Here is a 15,727-nt window from a genome sequence, read left to right on the forward strand (position 1 = left end):
GGCTGAGCCCAAAGATGCTCTAATTTTCAAAAATATCTTGCAAAATTACCAATCTAGGTGGTAAAGCCTCTTTCTTACTGATCATCAATCCTAAGATGGTGGAAAGAACAGAAACGAGGAAGGGACATTGACGTCTGTAACGTTGAGCTGTCATACCCCTGTTTTCTGTAAGTCCTGAGCAGGGTGGTCGTCTCCGGTGAAGCACACACATCTGAGGCATCTCCAACCTCGTGTTGTCCCAGCAGTTTGTTGAGTGTTTTGTGTTAACTGCAAACCAAGTTATTTTTGCCTTACAGAAAGCAACCAAAAATCATGAGATGGATTAATAATTGGCTAAGGGTCTCTGTATGTACAGCTTGTGGAAGTGAACTTGCAGTAGCAGCCATACAACAGGGTTTTTTTTTTTTGGTCTTGTTTTTAAAAGTAATTTGATTTCATGGCTTTCTGTAGAATATTGTAATAATTCTGCTGTAAATACAATAAAATCACAGTTTGCTGAGATGGCCTCTGTTTTGTTGATGGAAAATATGCATGAAATACAAGTAATGTTTGAGTGACTGGGGCAATTTAGAATTTTTTTAATAATGTTGTACAGTGTGCAGCTCCCTGACTGGCACAGCCGAGGGCGGCAGTGCAGATTTAGCACAAACCCAAAAGGTCGCTGTTTTCAGTGACTCTCCTGCCCTGAGGATTCAGCTTGGGGTTGTAGGAGCTCCAGTTTGTGCCCCTCAGTGCACGGGTCCCCCCTGATGGCAGCCACCCTTCCCACACAGGTGCAAGCACAGGAAGGAGCCCCCTGAGCAATGGTCCCAGCGCTGTGGGCTGGGTTATGAAGCAAATGAGAGGTTGTGGGGAGGTGGCGCCTCAGACTCTGGGCTGCCTCACCCTGCCCTGTGACACAACCTGCAAGCACAGGACAACGGTCCTGAGTAGTTTGAGGATGGCTTCAGACACAGAAACACAGCTGCTGTGCTTAAACAGAACATGTGCATTTTGTTGTGTTTAAAAGAGCATTAAAAGGAAATATCCTGGCAGAGCCAGGTGGGGAGAGTAAACGACCCAGAAGGACACAGGCTTTATTGGAAATGCTGCAAGGGGCTGTGTGCTCAAAGCTGACCTGGTTCCCACAGACCTTTGCTCTGAACTCCCCTGAGCAATAATGTGGGACGAACACCAAAACTTGACGTGGCTGACACTGGAAATAAAACCAGACAATGGATGTTTAAACCTGGACTGAAAACAGTAAATTCAAGCAAGTTGGGTTTTTTGCTATAAAAATGAGCTGCTGCTCTGCTTCGGGTAATACCTGGAACTAAAGCAGCACTTTGTTGTGTGTGTGTACGTGTGTACGTGGCCCATAGAGGGCTTATGGACACCATAAAGCTGACATGGTGTCACGCAGGTGGTGACCAGGCACTGTGGGGGGCTGCCAGCTGCAGCCCTGGCTGCACCCCTGTGCCAAGCGCAGGCCTCTGCCCAGCCATACCCTGCAGCCCAGCCCTCACTGCCCCCCCAGGCTCCCCCCCAGCACTAAAATACTTCAGCACTCTGCATGCTGCCTCAGTGCAAGGGAGGGGGCTGCGGCGCCCTGGGCCAATGTGCAGAGGTGCTGGTTAATGTGACTGGGAACCACTGACACCTGAGCAGCAGCTCAGCATCTGCTGGGGTCACGTATCGGTGAGAGATGGAACAGCCACCACAACCACGAGGTGTGACAGCCCGTGGCCACAGCGAAGCTGGTACTGACTGACCAGTGTAGCACAGATCAGGCAAGCTTGGGGTGAAAAACACACTTTAATTGGGCTGTTTACATTAAAAATTATTTTTTCCCCAATGTTTAAAAACCAAAAAAATACAAAAATATTTTTAAAAAGATCAACAAATTCTGTTTGAAAGTGCTTCAGTTTGGTCCCTGTTCAGGTCCTGTCCCGCTGTGCTGCTATAAACAGGCATCGCTAAGCATGTGCTGACCCCGGCTCCCGCGCGGTGCTGGCCTGTGCCGGACCCCTCCGCAGCCTGAGCCCCTCGTGGGCTCGGGAGGGGGGAACCGCAACGGAGCACCAGAGCAGCGCACAACTGCCGAGCCGGGAGAGCAGCGCTGTCCCAAGCACGTCCCAGGCCAGGGTGACAGTGGATGCTGACCCCAGGGGTCCAAAATCTGCAGTGGGGGCAGCGCCCGGCCACTTCTCCCCGTAGCACCTGCTGCGCTGCAGCGGCGGGGCTGGGCTCAGTGTCACTGATGGGGGTCACTGTTTGGGGTGCCCCTGCCAGAGCCCCTTGAGCCACAGCCCCGCTCGGCACCACCAGCGCCTGCTTCAGCAGGTCCCTCTCGCTCGGGGCTCGCACAGCAGAGCTTGCGGAGAAATCCCAGTGCAGTGAGCAAGCTTAGTCCCAGGGTTTCTTACAGGGCCTTTTGTCCTGTGGGCTGAACCTGATCCCTGAAAAATCATGTGTTTGGTGGGGGAGGGACTGTGGGGTTTTTTTCTTTTTGCTGGATAGTTGGCTAGTTGCTAAAAAAACCCAAGTTTTTACATGGCTGGGAGTAATACAAGAAGCCTGGACTAAGACAGGAAGCCCTTGTGAGCCTAAAGACATACAAGGCTGGGAACTCAGGGGTACTAAGCCAAACATCAGCAACAGGAGCAAATACCCACGTTAGAGCCATGCTGGACATGCAGAAGAGCCATTCGGATGTCAGCAGTGACACTGAACTATCAAGTGGTAAAGCTGATCGGCAGGGACGTTTAGCATAAGGCAGTGAAGATGCAGGCTAATTCTCTATAGGCTGCTGGGAATGCTGCCCAGTGCAGAACTGAGCTGCCTCTTTCCTTAAACCCCAACACTTCTCCTTTTTCTTCTGCCAACATACACTTGTTCACCTGGAGACGAGAAAGTCAAAAGGAGGGTTATTTGAAAAGTTCATGTGGGGTAAAAAGGCAAAAGACCCAAACCAAACCAAACTTTTTTAAAAGGGGCTGGGTAGGTTTTCCAGCTGTTCCCAGAGATGGGCTGGTGCCTGGGGAATCCTGCACTCCCTGCCAGGCAAACCCTGCTCTCCTGGGGAAGGCAGATGTTTGTACCTTTCTCTCCTTTTTCTCCTTTTGGTCCCCTGTGCCCTTGGCGTCCTGGTGGGCCCATCGGTCCAGGGTCACCTGAAGGAAGGAGAAGACCAAGTTTGCCCTCGAGCATGACTGGCCCATGAATAGGGACAGGCCAGGGCCGGGTGAAACCCTGAAGGTGCCACCTCCACTGGGGGCAGGCTGTGACCCTGAGCAGCCCCATGCAGACTCTCTGTGGACACAGTGCTGCCTCCTGGGTGCTACAGGGCTTGAGAGGGGAAGGATGGCAGCCTTACCTTTGGGTCCAGGATAACCCCTCTCCCCCTTTTCACCGGGTGGCCCCTGGATGGTTCCGTATGCTGAAGAGGGAAATGAAGGAGAGGAGGAATGAGTGGGACAAACCACTTGCAAAGGGCTCTGTGCTCACTTAGAGAAGCAAGTCAGACTGGGAAGGACAATTTCTAGGTTAGATGGGACTGGACTGACTGAGAGCAAGTTTTTCAAAAATGGTTTTGGTCCCAACAAAGTCTCAGGGGCAGGTTGTGATCTCATTTCACCAGCACGGCTCTGCTACCCTCTCCGGGTGTCCTGGCTGTCACCAGGGCTGAAGCTGCCGGCCCACGCTTGGGGAGGGGAATTTGAGAACAGAGCGAGCAGCTCTCTCATGTTGCTCTACATGCCAGCCCAGCTACGTTATAATGGGCCACAGGGGTTGCAAGCACAGTGGCCTTCAGTGTTTGGGTTGTTTCCCCCACAAGTAGTGGGAAAACTCGATGTCCTTCCTAATGCTGAGACTGCTTCTCCCCACGAAGAAGGAAGGGATTGGAAAGACTATCTGCCTCCAGCTTTGTATCTTGACTGCATTTTTGCAGCACACAAAGGTGAAAAGCTCCCTAAGTCTATGAGAGGTTGGAGAGACCTCACAGGCATGAGCCAGAAACACCAAGTCAGTATGTCACTTACTTCTGAAGAAGTCCATGAGGTCCTCGGTGACATTGCCATAGGCTGCAAAGACTCTGCTGATGCCAGGGGGACCAGGAGGGCCTGGGGGACCTGTGAGTCTCTGTGCATTGTAAGACATCAGGTCCTGGAGAATACCTTGGCCTGCAGAATTAAAGATGTCATTTGAAATGAGCTCTTGGAAAACTGTGGCTGGATGCTGAGGCAGGAAAGGGAGAACTGTAGGCAGCAGGAAGGGTGAGGGAAGTGAACAGCGTGACACAAGGCACAGGGGGTTAGGAGCTGTGGGACAGGGAGGGTGAGGACAAACAGGAATTCCACTCACTCTGCAGGTTCTCTGACACGCGGAGTGCCAGCTCATTGTAATCCAAGGAACCAGTGAAGGAGCTGCTAGAAGATCTGCTCGACCCTGCTGATCTCCTGTGTGATTCCTCCTCTGTCAGCAACCCGCCAAAAGCCCCATCACCGCCCATGGAGGCATCATAAGAGCCATCGCTGCCCACGGAGGCACTGTAAGATGACATACTGCTCATGGAGCTGCCATATGAGCTGCCTGTGCCCAGCGATCCCCCAAGGGATCCCTCAGCACCGAGGGATCCTCCATGCAGCCGCTCGGAAGTCCGTAACCCTTGGTATGATGAAGACATAGACCCAGCCACCAAGCCACTATCTCCTTTAGGTCCTGGTGGTCCCCGTGGCCCAGGGGGCCCAGGGGGCCCTGAGATGTAGCTTCGAACTTCATCACCTGCAAAATACAAGAGAGGAGACTTCAGGGACACTGGGGTGCCTGAGGCCCCCCAGGCTTGGCAGAGGGCCTGAGCTACCACCTGAATGAAGACTGGAGTGTGAAATTCTGTCCTGGCAATCATCATGGTAACCCTCACCCAGTGCCCTTTCTCAGGCAGCAGGCACGTCTGTCAACCTTGATCTCTACAGATGACACAACAGCCTCCTCCTTCCCATCTCTCCTACAGTTTTGGGTGCCCAATTTTGGAATCATGCCCAAGGATTTTGCAGAAGGGGGCACTCCTCTGCCAAAGCAGACATTCTGTGACCAGTCTCCAAATGTGAGGGGATCCCCATGTTTTTGAAAGGCTGCCCTAGATGACTTGCCAGCATGAGAGCTCAGACCAATGCTGCTTCACAGCTGGCTCGGTGCTGCCCTCCAACCCCTACATCATCCACTGCTCTGTAGGCTTGTGTTTGCCAAAGAAAATGCTTTTCCCATGGCAAAACTGTTCAGGTGACCTTACTAGGGACTCGCTGTTCACTACAAGCCAATTGTAACTGTGCAGCGCCTGTGCCTTTTGGCTCGCAATGCAGACTTTTGCCTTGCAGTCAGACTGAGAGGAGACAAGCCTATGAGGTGTGGGGCAGTCCTGTGTAGACCTGGCTGCAGAGATAAGGTGTTGCTGCAGTCCCAGTTCAGGGAAGGCACCCACAGGACTGCCTCAGCTGTGGCAGAGCCAGCAGCCTACACAAGGCAAAGCATGGCTCAGGGTGTGTGCAGGGAGGGTGGATGGTGTCTCCTTACTCTTCAGGTACTGGATCAGCTCGCTCCTGAACTCGTCGCTGTGGGTGATGTCAGCATAGGACAGGAGGCCAGTTCCTGAGAAGCCTGGTGGTCCTGGAGGGCCAGGAGGGCCAGGCGGGCCCTGGACTCCAGAGAGGGAGGAGTATCCCACACCTCGAGAGAGAGGAAGAATTATTTTCCAGCAGTGAGAGGACAAACAAATCACATGTCTGGGGATCTTGAAAGTCTTCAACCCCAACTTCCAGCTGATGTTGATGAGATTTTTTTTTTTAAGTGACCTTGTTTTCAGTGGGCAGTCATGCCCCTGGTAAGCTAAATCTCAGCCTCAGTCCTCCCAGCATCTACAAACAGAATCTCCCCACCAGCTGTGAGAAACACAAGTGCTTTACTTTGTAGGTAAGCAGAGACGTCCTCCAGAGTGGCGCCTGGTGATCCAGGGATCCCTGGAGGTCCCTGGGGCCCTGCAGGACCAGGTGGACCAACAAGACCGCTGAATTCAGAGTCTGTAAGACACAAGGGAAGAAAAGGAGTCACCCAAACCACTACAGCCCTGATGAACCTCACTTCCCTGCTTGTAGACATCACATTGGGAAGTCAAGAGATACCAAAGAGGGTAGAAGTCCCTCTTTTTTAAATATACTTTTTTAAAGTGGCATAAGAAATGCCTTTATGCTGCAGAGTTTGGAGAAGACAAAGGGCTCCTCCATCCCCATCCCCAAGACAGCACCTCACTGCTGCTGCTCTCGACAGGAGCACAGTGATCTGTTGGCAGACCCCTGTGGTCTGTGCAGGTCCTGGCAGAACCCAGGAGACCTGCAGGGCTGCTAACTGAGGCAGAGGGACCATCAGCGTCTCATAGAGGGTTATTTGTCATGATGGGCAAAAGGGGAAATTCTGTCACTAAGCCTGTAAAAATAGATCCTGAGGGTGTGTAGGGACCTATGGCAGGGAGTAGATAAGTTAGCTTACTTCGCAGGTATGCTGTCAGGTCACTGTAAGATATACCAGGTGTCCCTGGAGGCCCAGGTGGTCCAGGGAGCCCAATACTCATCCCAGAACCTGCAAAATGAAACAGATCCAAGAGCAGCACATTATCAAAACAGGCTGTTACAGTGTGAGCAGATAGGCTGCAGGGCTTGTCCACAGGCAATGCAGGATGGACTTCTACAGGGTAGAGTGTTCCCATCAGTAGATTGTGCTGGGAACCAGGGCACCAGGCTACAGCCTTGTTCTGGACTTGGAGTTAAAGCTTGCCCGATAATCCCAACACAAGGGCACCTGCAGACAGGCAGGCATCAGGCCTCTATTCTTGGCAAAAGCTCTGCACATCTCATGAAGCCCTGACATGCGAGTGGGGTGGCACCCCAGGATGTGCAGCTCAGCCATGACCCACTGGATGATGCACGAGCTGCTCTCCCTGTCTCTGTGCATCTGCAAGCAGCTCTGGTTCTAAACTTTGCACCTTTGTGATTTGTTTTAATGAAAAGTCCTTGATCATAAAATGCAGCTGTCCTGCTTGAGCTGTTGGGGTGCTGTGGTTAAGTAGCAGTTTCTTGCTTCCAGAGCTAAAGAGGAAATTCCCACCTTCTTTGGGACAGCCCATTAGTGAGATCTGGTCTCCAAGGACAGTTCAGAGAGACTGAGCATGAACCAGGATGTGCTTTTAAGCAGAAAGTTGCAGCCTCAAGGATTAGGCATTTTAGCACTGCTGTTAGGGGTGCTCCAGAGTCCTTTCTCTCCAACAGTCCTTACATGCCATATCTCCCTTTACAGATGGGAAAATGAAGCAGACAGGTGGAATTTTTCAACTAACTTTAAACTTCTAAGTTTGTTGCCAAAGTTGCCTTGACATGAATCAGGCATAGATCAGCTCTTTCATACAGAGATATATCCTGGCCACAGAGCCAGTAAGAAAAAGGTTATGAAGACATTTGAAGGTGTTGATGGGGCTTTTAAGATGGCTAAAATGAAATTATGCTCCTAAACTCAGTTTTTAGCAAAGCAAGAACTCATTACTAGAGTCTGTGGATAGTTTCTTAGCTACAGGGTATCTTTCTTCTGTTCCAAGTCTCTCACAATCCCTGTGAGGAGGTGTCTGTACATAGAGATTCACACAGTTGACACTGGAGGAGTTTTCACTGACAGCAGAAGCTTTCTGCTCAGTTCCTAAAGGAACAGAGGGAAATGCCAGTAATTAAAAAAAATTAAAAAAATAAAAAATTACTTGTCAAGTAGCTGATAAACCGTCTGGTCAGCTCATCATAATCCAGTGACAGAGACATGCCATCTCCCCCTGGTCCAGGAGGTCCTGGTGGGCCCCGAGGTCCAATTAGATACTGTCGAATTTCTTCTCCTGGAAGTAAAAAATGCATCTTTTAAGGCTGTCCAGCTGCTGCAAATATGCCAGGTGTGAGGAGTTCCCAGCATGTCAGCTAAGCTCCCACTACTAGGAAGACCACCAAAACCTATGGATGCAAAGGTCCTTTTCTGAGTGTGAACTGCCCTGTGTATGGTGTCAGAAACATTTGTGACAGGGCTCAAAACCTCCTACAATTCAGGGTTTGAGGTGGATGAGAATTTGGATTGCTAAAGGGACCTCTTGTGCTCTGTTTCTTCAGAACACCCTGGACAACATCTTGGGTAAAGGGAATAAAAAGTGGCTCAGCTGGGAAAGACCATGCTGAGCAATGTGGCATTTCAGCAGCCATTTGTCTATTTGGAACGTGGAATCTAATTGACTCCCCACTGGATCACACAGGAGGAGCGCACCTATGGCAGGCCTTTGCCCTCTGAAGCAGCTGCTGGTATCTCCAGTTGGAGATGGGAGACTGGAAGGGAAGGGCAGATCTCCAGGCTGCTGGGATGCTTTATCCCAACCCCTGTGTTTCCCTTGAGGGCCACTTACTCTGCAGCATGTCCAGAAGTTCTTGGTACAAACCAGATGTAGTTGATACTGAACTGGCAAATGACTGATAGCGATCTGAAGAGCCTGTGGGAATGAAAAGGTTTTACATCAGGCAGGATGAGACAGAATGTGAAGAGCAGTCAGGCAGGGACAAAGGAAAGCTGAATTAATCCAGTTTAACAGTGGAGTGGACTTTCTATGCTCCCAACCATGAATCAATCGCTGTCTTACACATTCTGGTCATCTCCACAGTTGTGTGGTCTGTGCTCTTCTGACTGAAATTCCAGGCTACTTCCAAAAGCTCTGGGAACTGAATCTACTTTAGGAGGGCCCCAAGCATACAAGACAGCCCCAGAATACTTGAGACCACATATATCAAATAGAGCCACCTCTGTTTGGGTCTTGGGGGCATTACAGGGTCTAATAGCTAATGTTTAATGTGAAACTTTTAAAACAGCAGCAACTGTTAATTAATCAAACCATTTAAATGGAACAAGGCTCAGAGGCCATATCAGCTGTGTGAAGTCCTGGGACAAGACTGCAGAAGATGAATAACTGGGGTGCTGCTATTTAAAGACTGTTGTTTCTCCTCTGGTTCTCACCTCCTAGGTGTTGCCAAGCTCAGCCGAGAGTGTGACTCAGTACAGAAAGTACAAACATGGTACTTACTTGTCATATAGCTCATAACACGGGTAGCCAGCTCCGCATAATCCAAGCTCATCCCATCCGCAGTGGTGATGACTCCAGGTGGGCCTGGAGGGCCTGGAGGCCCTTGGGCACCAGTCAGATAATGCCTTACGTTGTCACCTAGGTAGGAAGCCCACAACATGCCCATATCACTAGAGGGAAGACAATGGCCAAATGCACAATTACTGGCCCCTCTTCCCCTGGCAAAAAGCAGGTCAATAGAAGGACAGTGCTGCAGAGGCCACAGTGGGCAACAGCACTTACACAGTACTCAATAGAAATAAGGCCAGAGCAGTAGGGCTGCTGTTTCTAAAGGGAGAATGACAAGGGGCTCAGGGAGCAAAAGAGAGATAAACATGCATCTGCTGACCCATGGCAAAATCTCCTTGTACTCACTTTTCAGGTAGTCAGTGACATACTGCTGAATCTCTTGAGATGAACTTCCACCTGGGCCGGGAGGACCAGGTGGCCCTGGAGGTCCTGGGGGTCCCTGAATTTGTCTGGATCCACCTACAGAAAGCATTGTAAGGAGAAGGAGTGTTTTTGGCATGGTTGCATCAGACCAAGCAATACTAAAATGTCCTTGCATTAAGCCCTTCCCACAGGTCTAGAAAGAGCAGGTCTAGAAACAGACTCAGACTACACTATGTCTGAGCACAGGCCATTAGGCAGTGTAACATCTTCATTTAATTCAGCACCTTATAATTCAGCAGCTCTGCAGGGCTGAGTCCAGAGACCTACCCAGCTTTGTACTGACAGACCCGGTCAGTTTGTGCACCAGAGTGCAAAGCTGTGCTGAAATATAGACAGAGATCCATAAATCCCTCAGGTTCATTAGGCCAACCTTACTGCCCTGCTGCTCCCAATCCCAGTCAGCGTGGGCAGCATCAGCTCAAGAACCTTCTCACTCATCTCAGGTGAACTTGAGATGTATCTCAGATACAGGTGGGCCCTGTGTGGCTCCTGTCTCCATGGTGTCGAGTGACACCTCATGCTGTTTAAGGTGTCTGTCTTCCCAGCACCCTGAGGCAGTATTCCTAGGACGTGATGAGGAGAAGCAACAGGCTTATTCACATGGGGGGACACTTAAATTAATCCATATGCACTTTTTGTGAAACTGCATTAATACCCTACATACAGAGATGCTCTTACTCAGAATGAAACCTTAATTCACATGAATCCACCTGAGGGTAAAACTGAACAAGGGCACTTTTGTTCTGAACAAAAGTTTTTCCACTAGAAGGTTCAATGCAGCTTCCCTAATCCCCTGTGGAACATGACTAGCCAACCTGGAATCCCTTTCTTTCATGTCCCATGAGGAAAAACTCTGGCTTGGAGGATTCCCAGTAAGCTGGAAACAGAAAACTTGCAGTTCTCAAATTGTCTGATTTAAGGTAGGCTGCTCAAAAAGAGGTTTTGCAAATCCCATCGGCATTAGGTTGGCATGCACACTTGTAAAACCCAAAGGAGCTTTTTCAAAGTCTTCACCAGGGTGTCAGCATTTCTTGATAATATCAGAAAAATGATGGTCTGGCCTCTTACCTCGAGATGCTCCTGGGATGCCAGGAGCGCCTGGAACACCTGCATCACCTGGAAACAGGAATGAGGGAGACAGACAATTGTTAGCGCTGTCACTGCATGTTGCATACTTGGTCATGTAAAACAGTTTAGCTACATGTTGTTATGGAAGCAACTACCCAGCCCTTGTAAATGACTGTCTTGAGTTAGTAGCTTGCTGGGGAAGAGCAGAAGGAAGAGGCTGAAGCAGCTTTCCTGAGCCTTCTGTGACCTGCACAGGTGCCTTGTGCTCAGAGCAATTCTATATCCATGGTCCTGCTCTGCCTGAAAAGGCAGGGGTGAGCACAGCTGTAGTTCCCAAAGGACCAGATTGGTCCATCCTTTAGTCTCAACCACTCCTGGGTCACTAGCACAGAGGGAAGGCAGGTGGGCAGGCAGGCAGGCGGGAAGGCAGGAAGATTTTTAACTTCACCTTTGGGTCCAGGTGGGCCTGGTGGACCTGGAACTCCTGGAGGTCCCTGCACAGTAATTCTGTCATCTGCCAATTGCAGAAGGAGAGTCAGAGATTCACAGGAATAAAGCATGTGGACAAAATCCTGGCTCCACTAAAACTATGCTAGAATCAACTGAGCAGGATTTTGTCCCCTGGTTTCAGGATAGGGACAGTGAATTCAAAGATGGAAAGGGGGCACAGACTGACCATGGGAGAATGCTGGAAGGCCAGGCTCACCCTGTTCTCCTGCATGGGGCACAGAAATGAAGGAGCAATCATATACACAGGCAAGCTACACTGAACCCCACTGATACCTCCTGGAAGCTTCCTTACCTGTGAATCCTCGTGGACCTCGTTCACCTGCGAACAGGAGAGCAGAGGAACAGTGTTAGCATTCTCTTTGTTCTGGTCTGCAACATCCCAGCCCACGCTGCAGAATATTATCACGGCCTTCAATTTTCAGGGCAGAAATGGGTAAAGGGAGTAGGTCTGTGTTTTCCTGCTAGCTGAGAGCTGACCTACACTTCACAGGGCAACCTCCTTGCACTGACTTAGTCCACACTGCATTTTGCAAAACGATTGTTCCCCTTTAATGGCAAATCTGAAGCTCTGAATGCTCCTGAATCTAATGGCCTTGCAAAGTTGGGATCTGAATACCGTGACTGCCTTGATGCCAGTACTGCAGGCTAATAAATTTCTCTGGCAAAGACTTGTTTTCTGTCAGCGAAGAGGGGTCCTATTTAATGACCCTGTGCTAGCTTTCCTAAAGCCACAAAAAGGCAGGACACTTTCTGCTTCCAAGCCCTTCTGTCCTTCTTTTCAGTCTGAGGTGCTGAGATCCATCTAGTATCTTGGTGAGGCAGCAGGATATACCCACCTTGGTCTCCCTTCGGGCCTGGTGGTCCTGGTGGACCTGGTGGGCCTGTGAGGAATGTTTCTGTAATTAAAACAAAAAGGTTTCTTCATGACATCCAACAGAACATGATACAAGTTTCCTCTGGCTCCTAGCCAGGATGTGCTCTCTGGAACCCCAACAATCAAGACATTCCTAGGGCACAGGTGAGGGAATGAGTTGGAAGAACTTACCTGAGGTGGACAAGGAAGATCCTGGTCTCCCTGGTGGGCCTGGAGGTCCTGGCAATCCTTCTCCTAGGCAAAGGGATACAAAAAGGCTTCAGGAAGGATGCACCTCAGCAATGTAAGCAAATGCATGTCAGAGCTGCTACATCTCAAGTCGTGGCCATAGCTCAAATATTTCTAAGTGTAGGCTAGTACTGTTTTCTTCACACACACCTATCTCTGTTAGTTATTTTTCATTATTACTTGCCACCACGGCAGACATATGACAGAGAAACTCCTTTCTTTGTGGTACAGAGTGCCTATCCCAGCTGCCCTTCACTACATCGAAAGGGAAGGTTCATTTCATCACACACTTGACCTTCTCCCCTTTGCTACTGAGCAGAGAGCAAGGAATGGGGTTATGCTCCTGTCTCATGTCCTCCTGCACCTCCCCTCTGTGCTACAGAAAATGGAGTGGGGATATGCTCCTCATGATAAGAACTGCTCCATCTGTCCCCAGCTGGAAGTTAAGGATTGGACAAGTAAGAATTAAAGTTGGAACTGATTGCAGTTACTGCCTTCGGGGATTTGTGAACATTGAGTGTCTTTCCAAAAAGTATAGCTTGTATGAATTACTACTCTGGCTAGCAAATCTCTGCCAGAGCAAATCTCCTCTCTTGGGCAGAGTCTTGCTGGTGTTAAACTATATTGCAGTGAAATTGTGTTAGTAGGAACCCATTGTGTGAAATTTTGCTGCCAGTAAAGTCAGCCCTACTAACTTCCACCAAGGTCCAAGACTGGATCTGGGATACCGCGACGCACGGGATAGAGGCACTGGAAAAACCTCCCACTTTCCAGGTTTGTTACAGCAAAACAAGCTCTTACCTGGGGGGCCACGAGGTCCAGGGGGTCCCTGCACAGATTCACCTGATGACAAAAGAAACAGGGATATTACTCAGCAAACTGCACGGCCCAGAAACATGCCTCGTGCGTTCGTGTCACCCTGCTCTGCTATATTACGTACCTGGTGGCCCAGGGGGACCTGGTGGTCCTGCTCGCCCTTGTAAATCTGCCAGCACTGTGCAAATGAAACACACACAAAAGGGGACAAATTATTCCTATGGAGCTACTGCTGCTATGGAAACACTGTTGTTATGTTGCTGTTAGAAGCTATTACAATCAAAGTTGGACTAAAGCAGGACCTGGGTGATCTAAGCCAAAGCTGAGGCAGAGAGGGGAGAGGAGAGATGTGTTTGGTTGCCAGCACACAGGTTAGGACATGGAGAAAAATACAGTGCTGAGCAGGCTGGCAGCATGTTAGAAACTGGGAGGAGATCTCTCTGGAGAATAATGGGTGCGGAGGGAAAGAGTAAAGGACTCAAAGGCTAGAGAAGGAGTGAAAGAACTTTCGAGGAGAGGGAAGATTTTCAAAGAGGGGCAAGTTTGGGGAGGAGAACATCACACAGTCGTTATTTAACAAGTAGCTGCACTGTGTTATCTTGATTGGAGATGTATCCTCACCTCCAAGCTGAGGCATAAACTCAGTGATGCTAAGATCCAACAGTCCTGAAGGGTGGATGGGACAGTACTGAAGCATGCTCTGGATCGACATGACCCCATTCAGATAGTGATCAGGCAAGGACCATTTATGTCCTCCTCTACCTTGCCTCTCCTGCACACTTCAGAGGTCCCAGACCCTAGGATTACTGACTGAAGGTGCACCACATATCTAGTATTGCACAGAGCAAGCAGACACTTTTCTTGGGATGCTGCTAAATCATTCTGTTCTGCTCCACTTATTTTCATCTTAAAATAGAATTTGTTTCCCTGTGAATTTGTCCTCTAATTCACAGAGAGATTTTGATTTCTGTTGCTCAGACTAATGCACCTTTTCAGACTGGTTCTCCTCTTACGGATGGCTCTGTGTTCATATATTACATTGGGAACTCCCCTGTGTGAACACAGTGGTTAAAAGGCCAGCCTGAAAACTCACAGCTCTATGACCATCTCTGCTGTTAGGGACTGTTCACCAGTCACCATTCCTTAGTTTTCCTGTCAGTGACATGGGTCTGATGCCATCTACCTCTTTTTGAAAGCACTTCGGGATGCACAGATGAGAAGGAGGGCAGGAGAGGTAGTTGGTATTGCTGTCCCACCACCAAACATACACACACACACACACACACTTGCTCTACATCACATTGAGGAAAGAGCTAGAGACATCTCCCATTAGCTGTGAGCAGGCCTTGAGGCCTCTGGCACCTCTCCAAGCAAAGGAGTGGAAAACAGGTCCACCTACTTTGAGATGTTAATGAAGAGACTTCTGTTTTGATAGTTTCTATCACAGCTTCACCTGGGGATCCCTTCTCACCCCGTGGACCTTTTTCAGGAAAAAAAAAGAAAGTGAATTATGTCACTGAGAGAGGATGACATTTCGTACCCACTCCTCACCTCCCTAACAACAGTTTCAGACTTTGCTTATGTGACCTGGGAGCATGAACTCAGTCCCTGACTCTGAGGGACACTCTATTCAAATGTGGAAACCACTGCACAATTTGCTCTACCAGGATTATGGAAAACTGGCTAAGAAAGGTTCTTAGGAGTCAGCTCTGTTGAAGCCCTTTCAAACAGATGTCTGTCCAGCTGGCAGTGGTTTCACAGTGACATTATTCCCAATTTGGCTCTAGTTTGTTCTCCCACCTTTCAAAATGGCGGGAGGTATCCAGCTGGGCTATAGCCCCTATCACAGAAAGGCAACTGCACTTGAGATGTGCCTTAGAAATGCCAGCCTCGGGAAAAAATAACATAAGAAAAAAAGACATTTGTAGCACCCACATCACACTGGCTCTTACCACCCACCTTATTTCCCTGGGAAAGAAAAAGAGAATATAAATTCTTTTACAAGATTAATTAAGCCAAATAATGCAGTAAAACGAACTGAAAGGAAGAAATCTGCAAACAAAAGGGAGAGGGATTCTGCCAAAGGCTGAGAGAATTATAAACAAAGGAAAACTAATTAATTCGGTTCTCTTAGGAAGCAGAATCAAAGCTGATGGAGAATGGTACCTTGCTGTCCAGGGAGACCAGCTGGTCCAACAGGACCTGGTTTCAAAGGAAAAAAAAAAAACAGATTGCATTAGATTTTCCTGGTTGTATTTTACAGTAGCAGGAAAGAATCAATAGGTCTTTTATAAGAACTGAGGCTATCAAATAATCTATTTGTCTGCACAAGTAAATGGAATTGCTATGGGGTATGAATTCATCAATGTCCCATGTATTATTTGAAGCTCTAGAGAAGAGACTTATTTTGTATCATGTGGCAATTAAAGTGCCTGGTGCATCTTAGGTTGGGGAAATAATCAGAATGTCACTGACGACAATAGAAATGCAATAGGCCTAACCCTCCTCTCACACTCCCTGCTGCAAATTAAGGCCAGCTCCACCAAACCAGCTCCAGCGTTAGCTCCAGCTATACAGCTGGGAGGGGCACAGAAAACCAGGGCTCAGGAGGG

The 15,727-nt window shown here is 49.1% G+C and overlaps 1 protein-coding gene across 1 annotated transcript in view; it reads right to left on the minus strand.

The window, feature by feature from the left end:
* Positions 1–2,059: 2,059 nt before the first annotated feature.
* COL17A1 (collagen type XVII alpha 1 chain) overlaps positions 2,060–15,727 on the minus strand; it is a 41,538-nt gene continuing 27,870 nt past the window's right edge. Inside the window, exons 36-57 of the mRNA XM_026851283.1 lie at positions 15,282–15,317; positions 14,515–14,595; positions 13,240–13,293; positions 13,101–13,142; positions 12,243–12,305; positions 12,034–12,093; positions 11,490–11,516; positions 11,364–11,402; positions 11,136–11,201; positions 10,688–10,735; positions 9,542–9,655; positions 9,128–9,265; positions 8,459–8,542; positions 7,778–7,906; positions 6,523–6,612; positions 5,943–6,056; positions 5,554–5,706; positions 4,345–4,764; positions 4,023–4,163; positions 3,356–3,418; positions 3,081–3,152; positions 2,060–2,879 (exon numbers count right to left, since the gene is read on the minus strand). Coding sequence (XP_026707084.1) covers positions 2,830–2,879; positions 3,081–3,152; positions 3,356–3,418; positions 4,023–4,163; positions 4,345–4,764; positions 5,554–5,706; positions 5,943–6,056; positions 6,523–6,612; positions 7,778–7,906; positions 8,459–8,542; positions 9,128–9,265; positions 9,542–9,655; positions 10,688–10,735; positions 11,136–11,201; positions 11,364–11,402; positions 11,490–11,516; positions 12,034–12,093; positions 12,243–12,305; positions 13,101–13,142; positions 13,240–13,293; positions 14,515–14,595; positions 15,282–15,317 — 2,084 coding nt within the window. The 3' untranslated portion in view covers positions 2,060–2,829. The remainder of the gene's footprint in view (positions 2,880–3,080; positions 3,153–3,355; positions 3,419–4,022; positions 4,164–4,344; positions 4,765–5,553; positions 5,707–5,942; positions 6,057–6,522; positions 6,613–7,777; positions 7,907–8,458; positions 8,543–9,127; positions 9,266–9,541; positions 9,656–10,687; positions 10,736–11,135; positions 11,202–11,363; positions 11,403–11,489; positions 11,517–12,033; positions 12,094–12,242; positions 12,306–13,100; positions 13,143–13,239; positions 13,294–14,514; positions 14,596–15,281; positions 15,318–15,727) is intronic.

This window comes from Athene cunicularia (assembly GCF_003259725.1).
Source record: "Athene cunicularia isolate RWA chromosome 6 unlocalized genomic scaffold, athCun1 chr6_part1, whole genome shotgun sequence".
NCBI classification, from domain to species: Eukaryota; Metazoa; Chordata; class Aves; order Strigiformes; family Strigidae; genus Athene; species Athene cunicularia.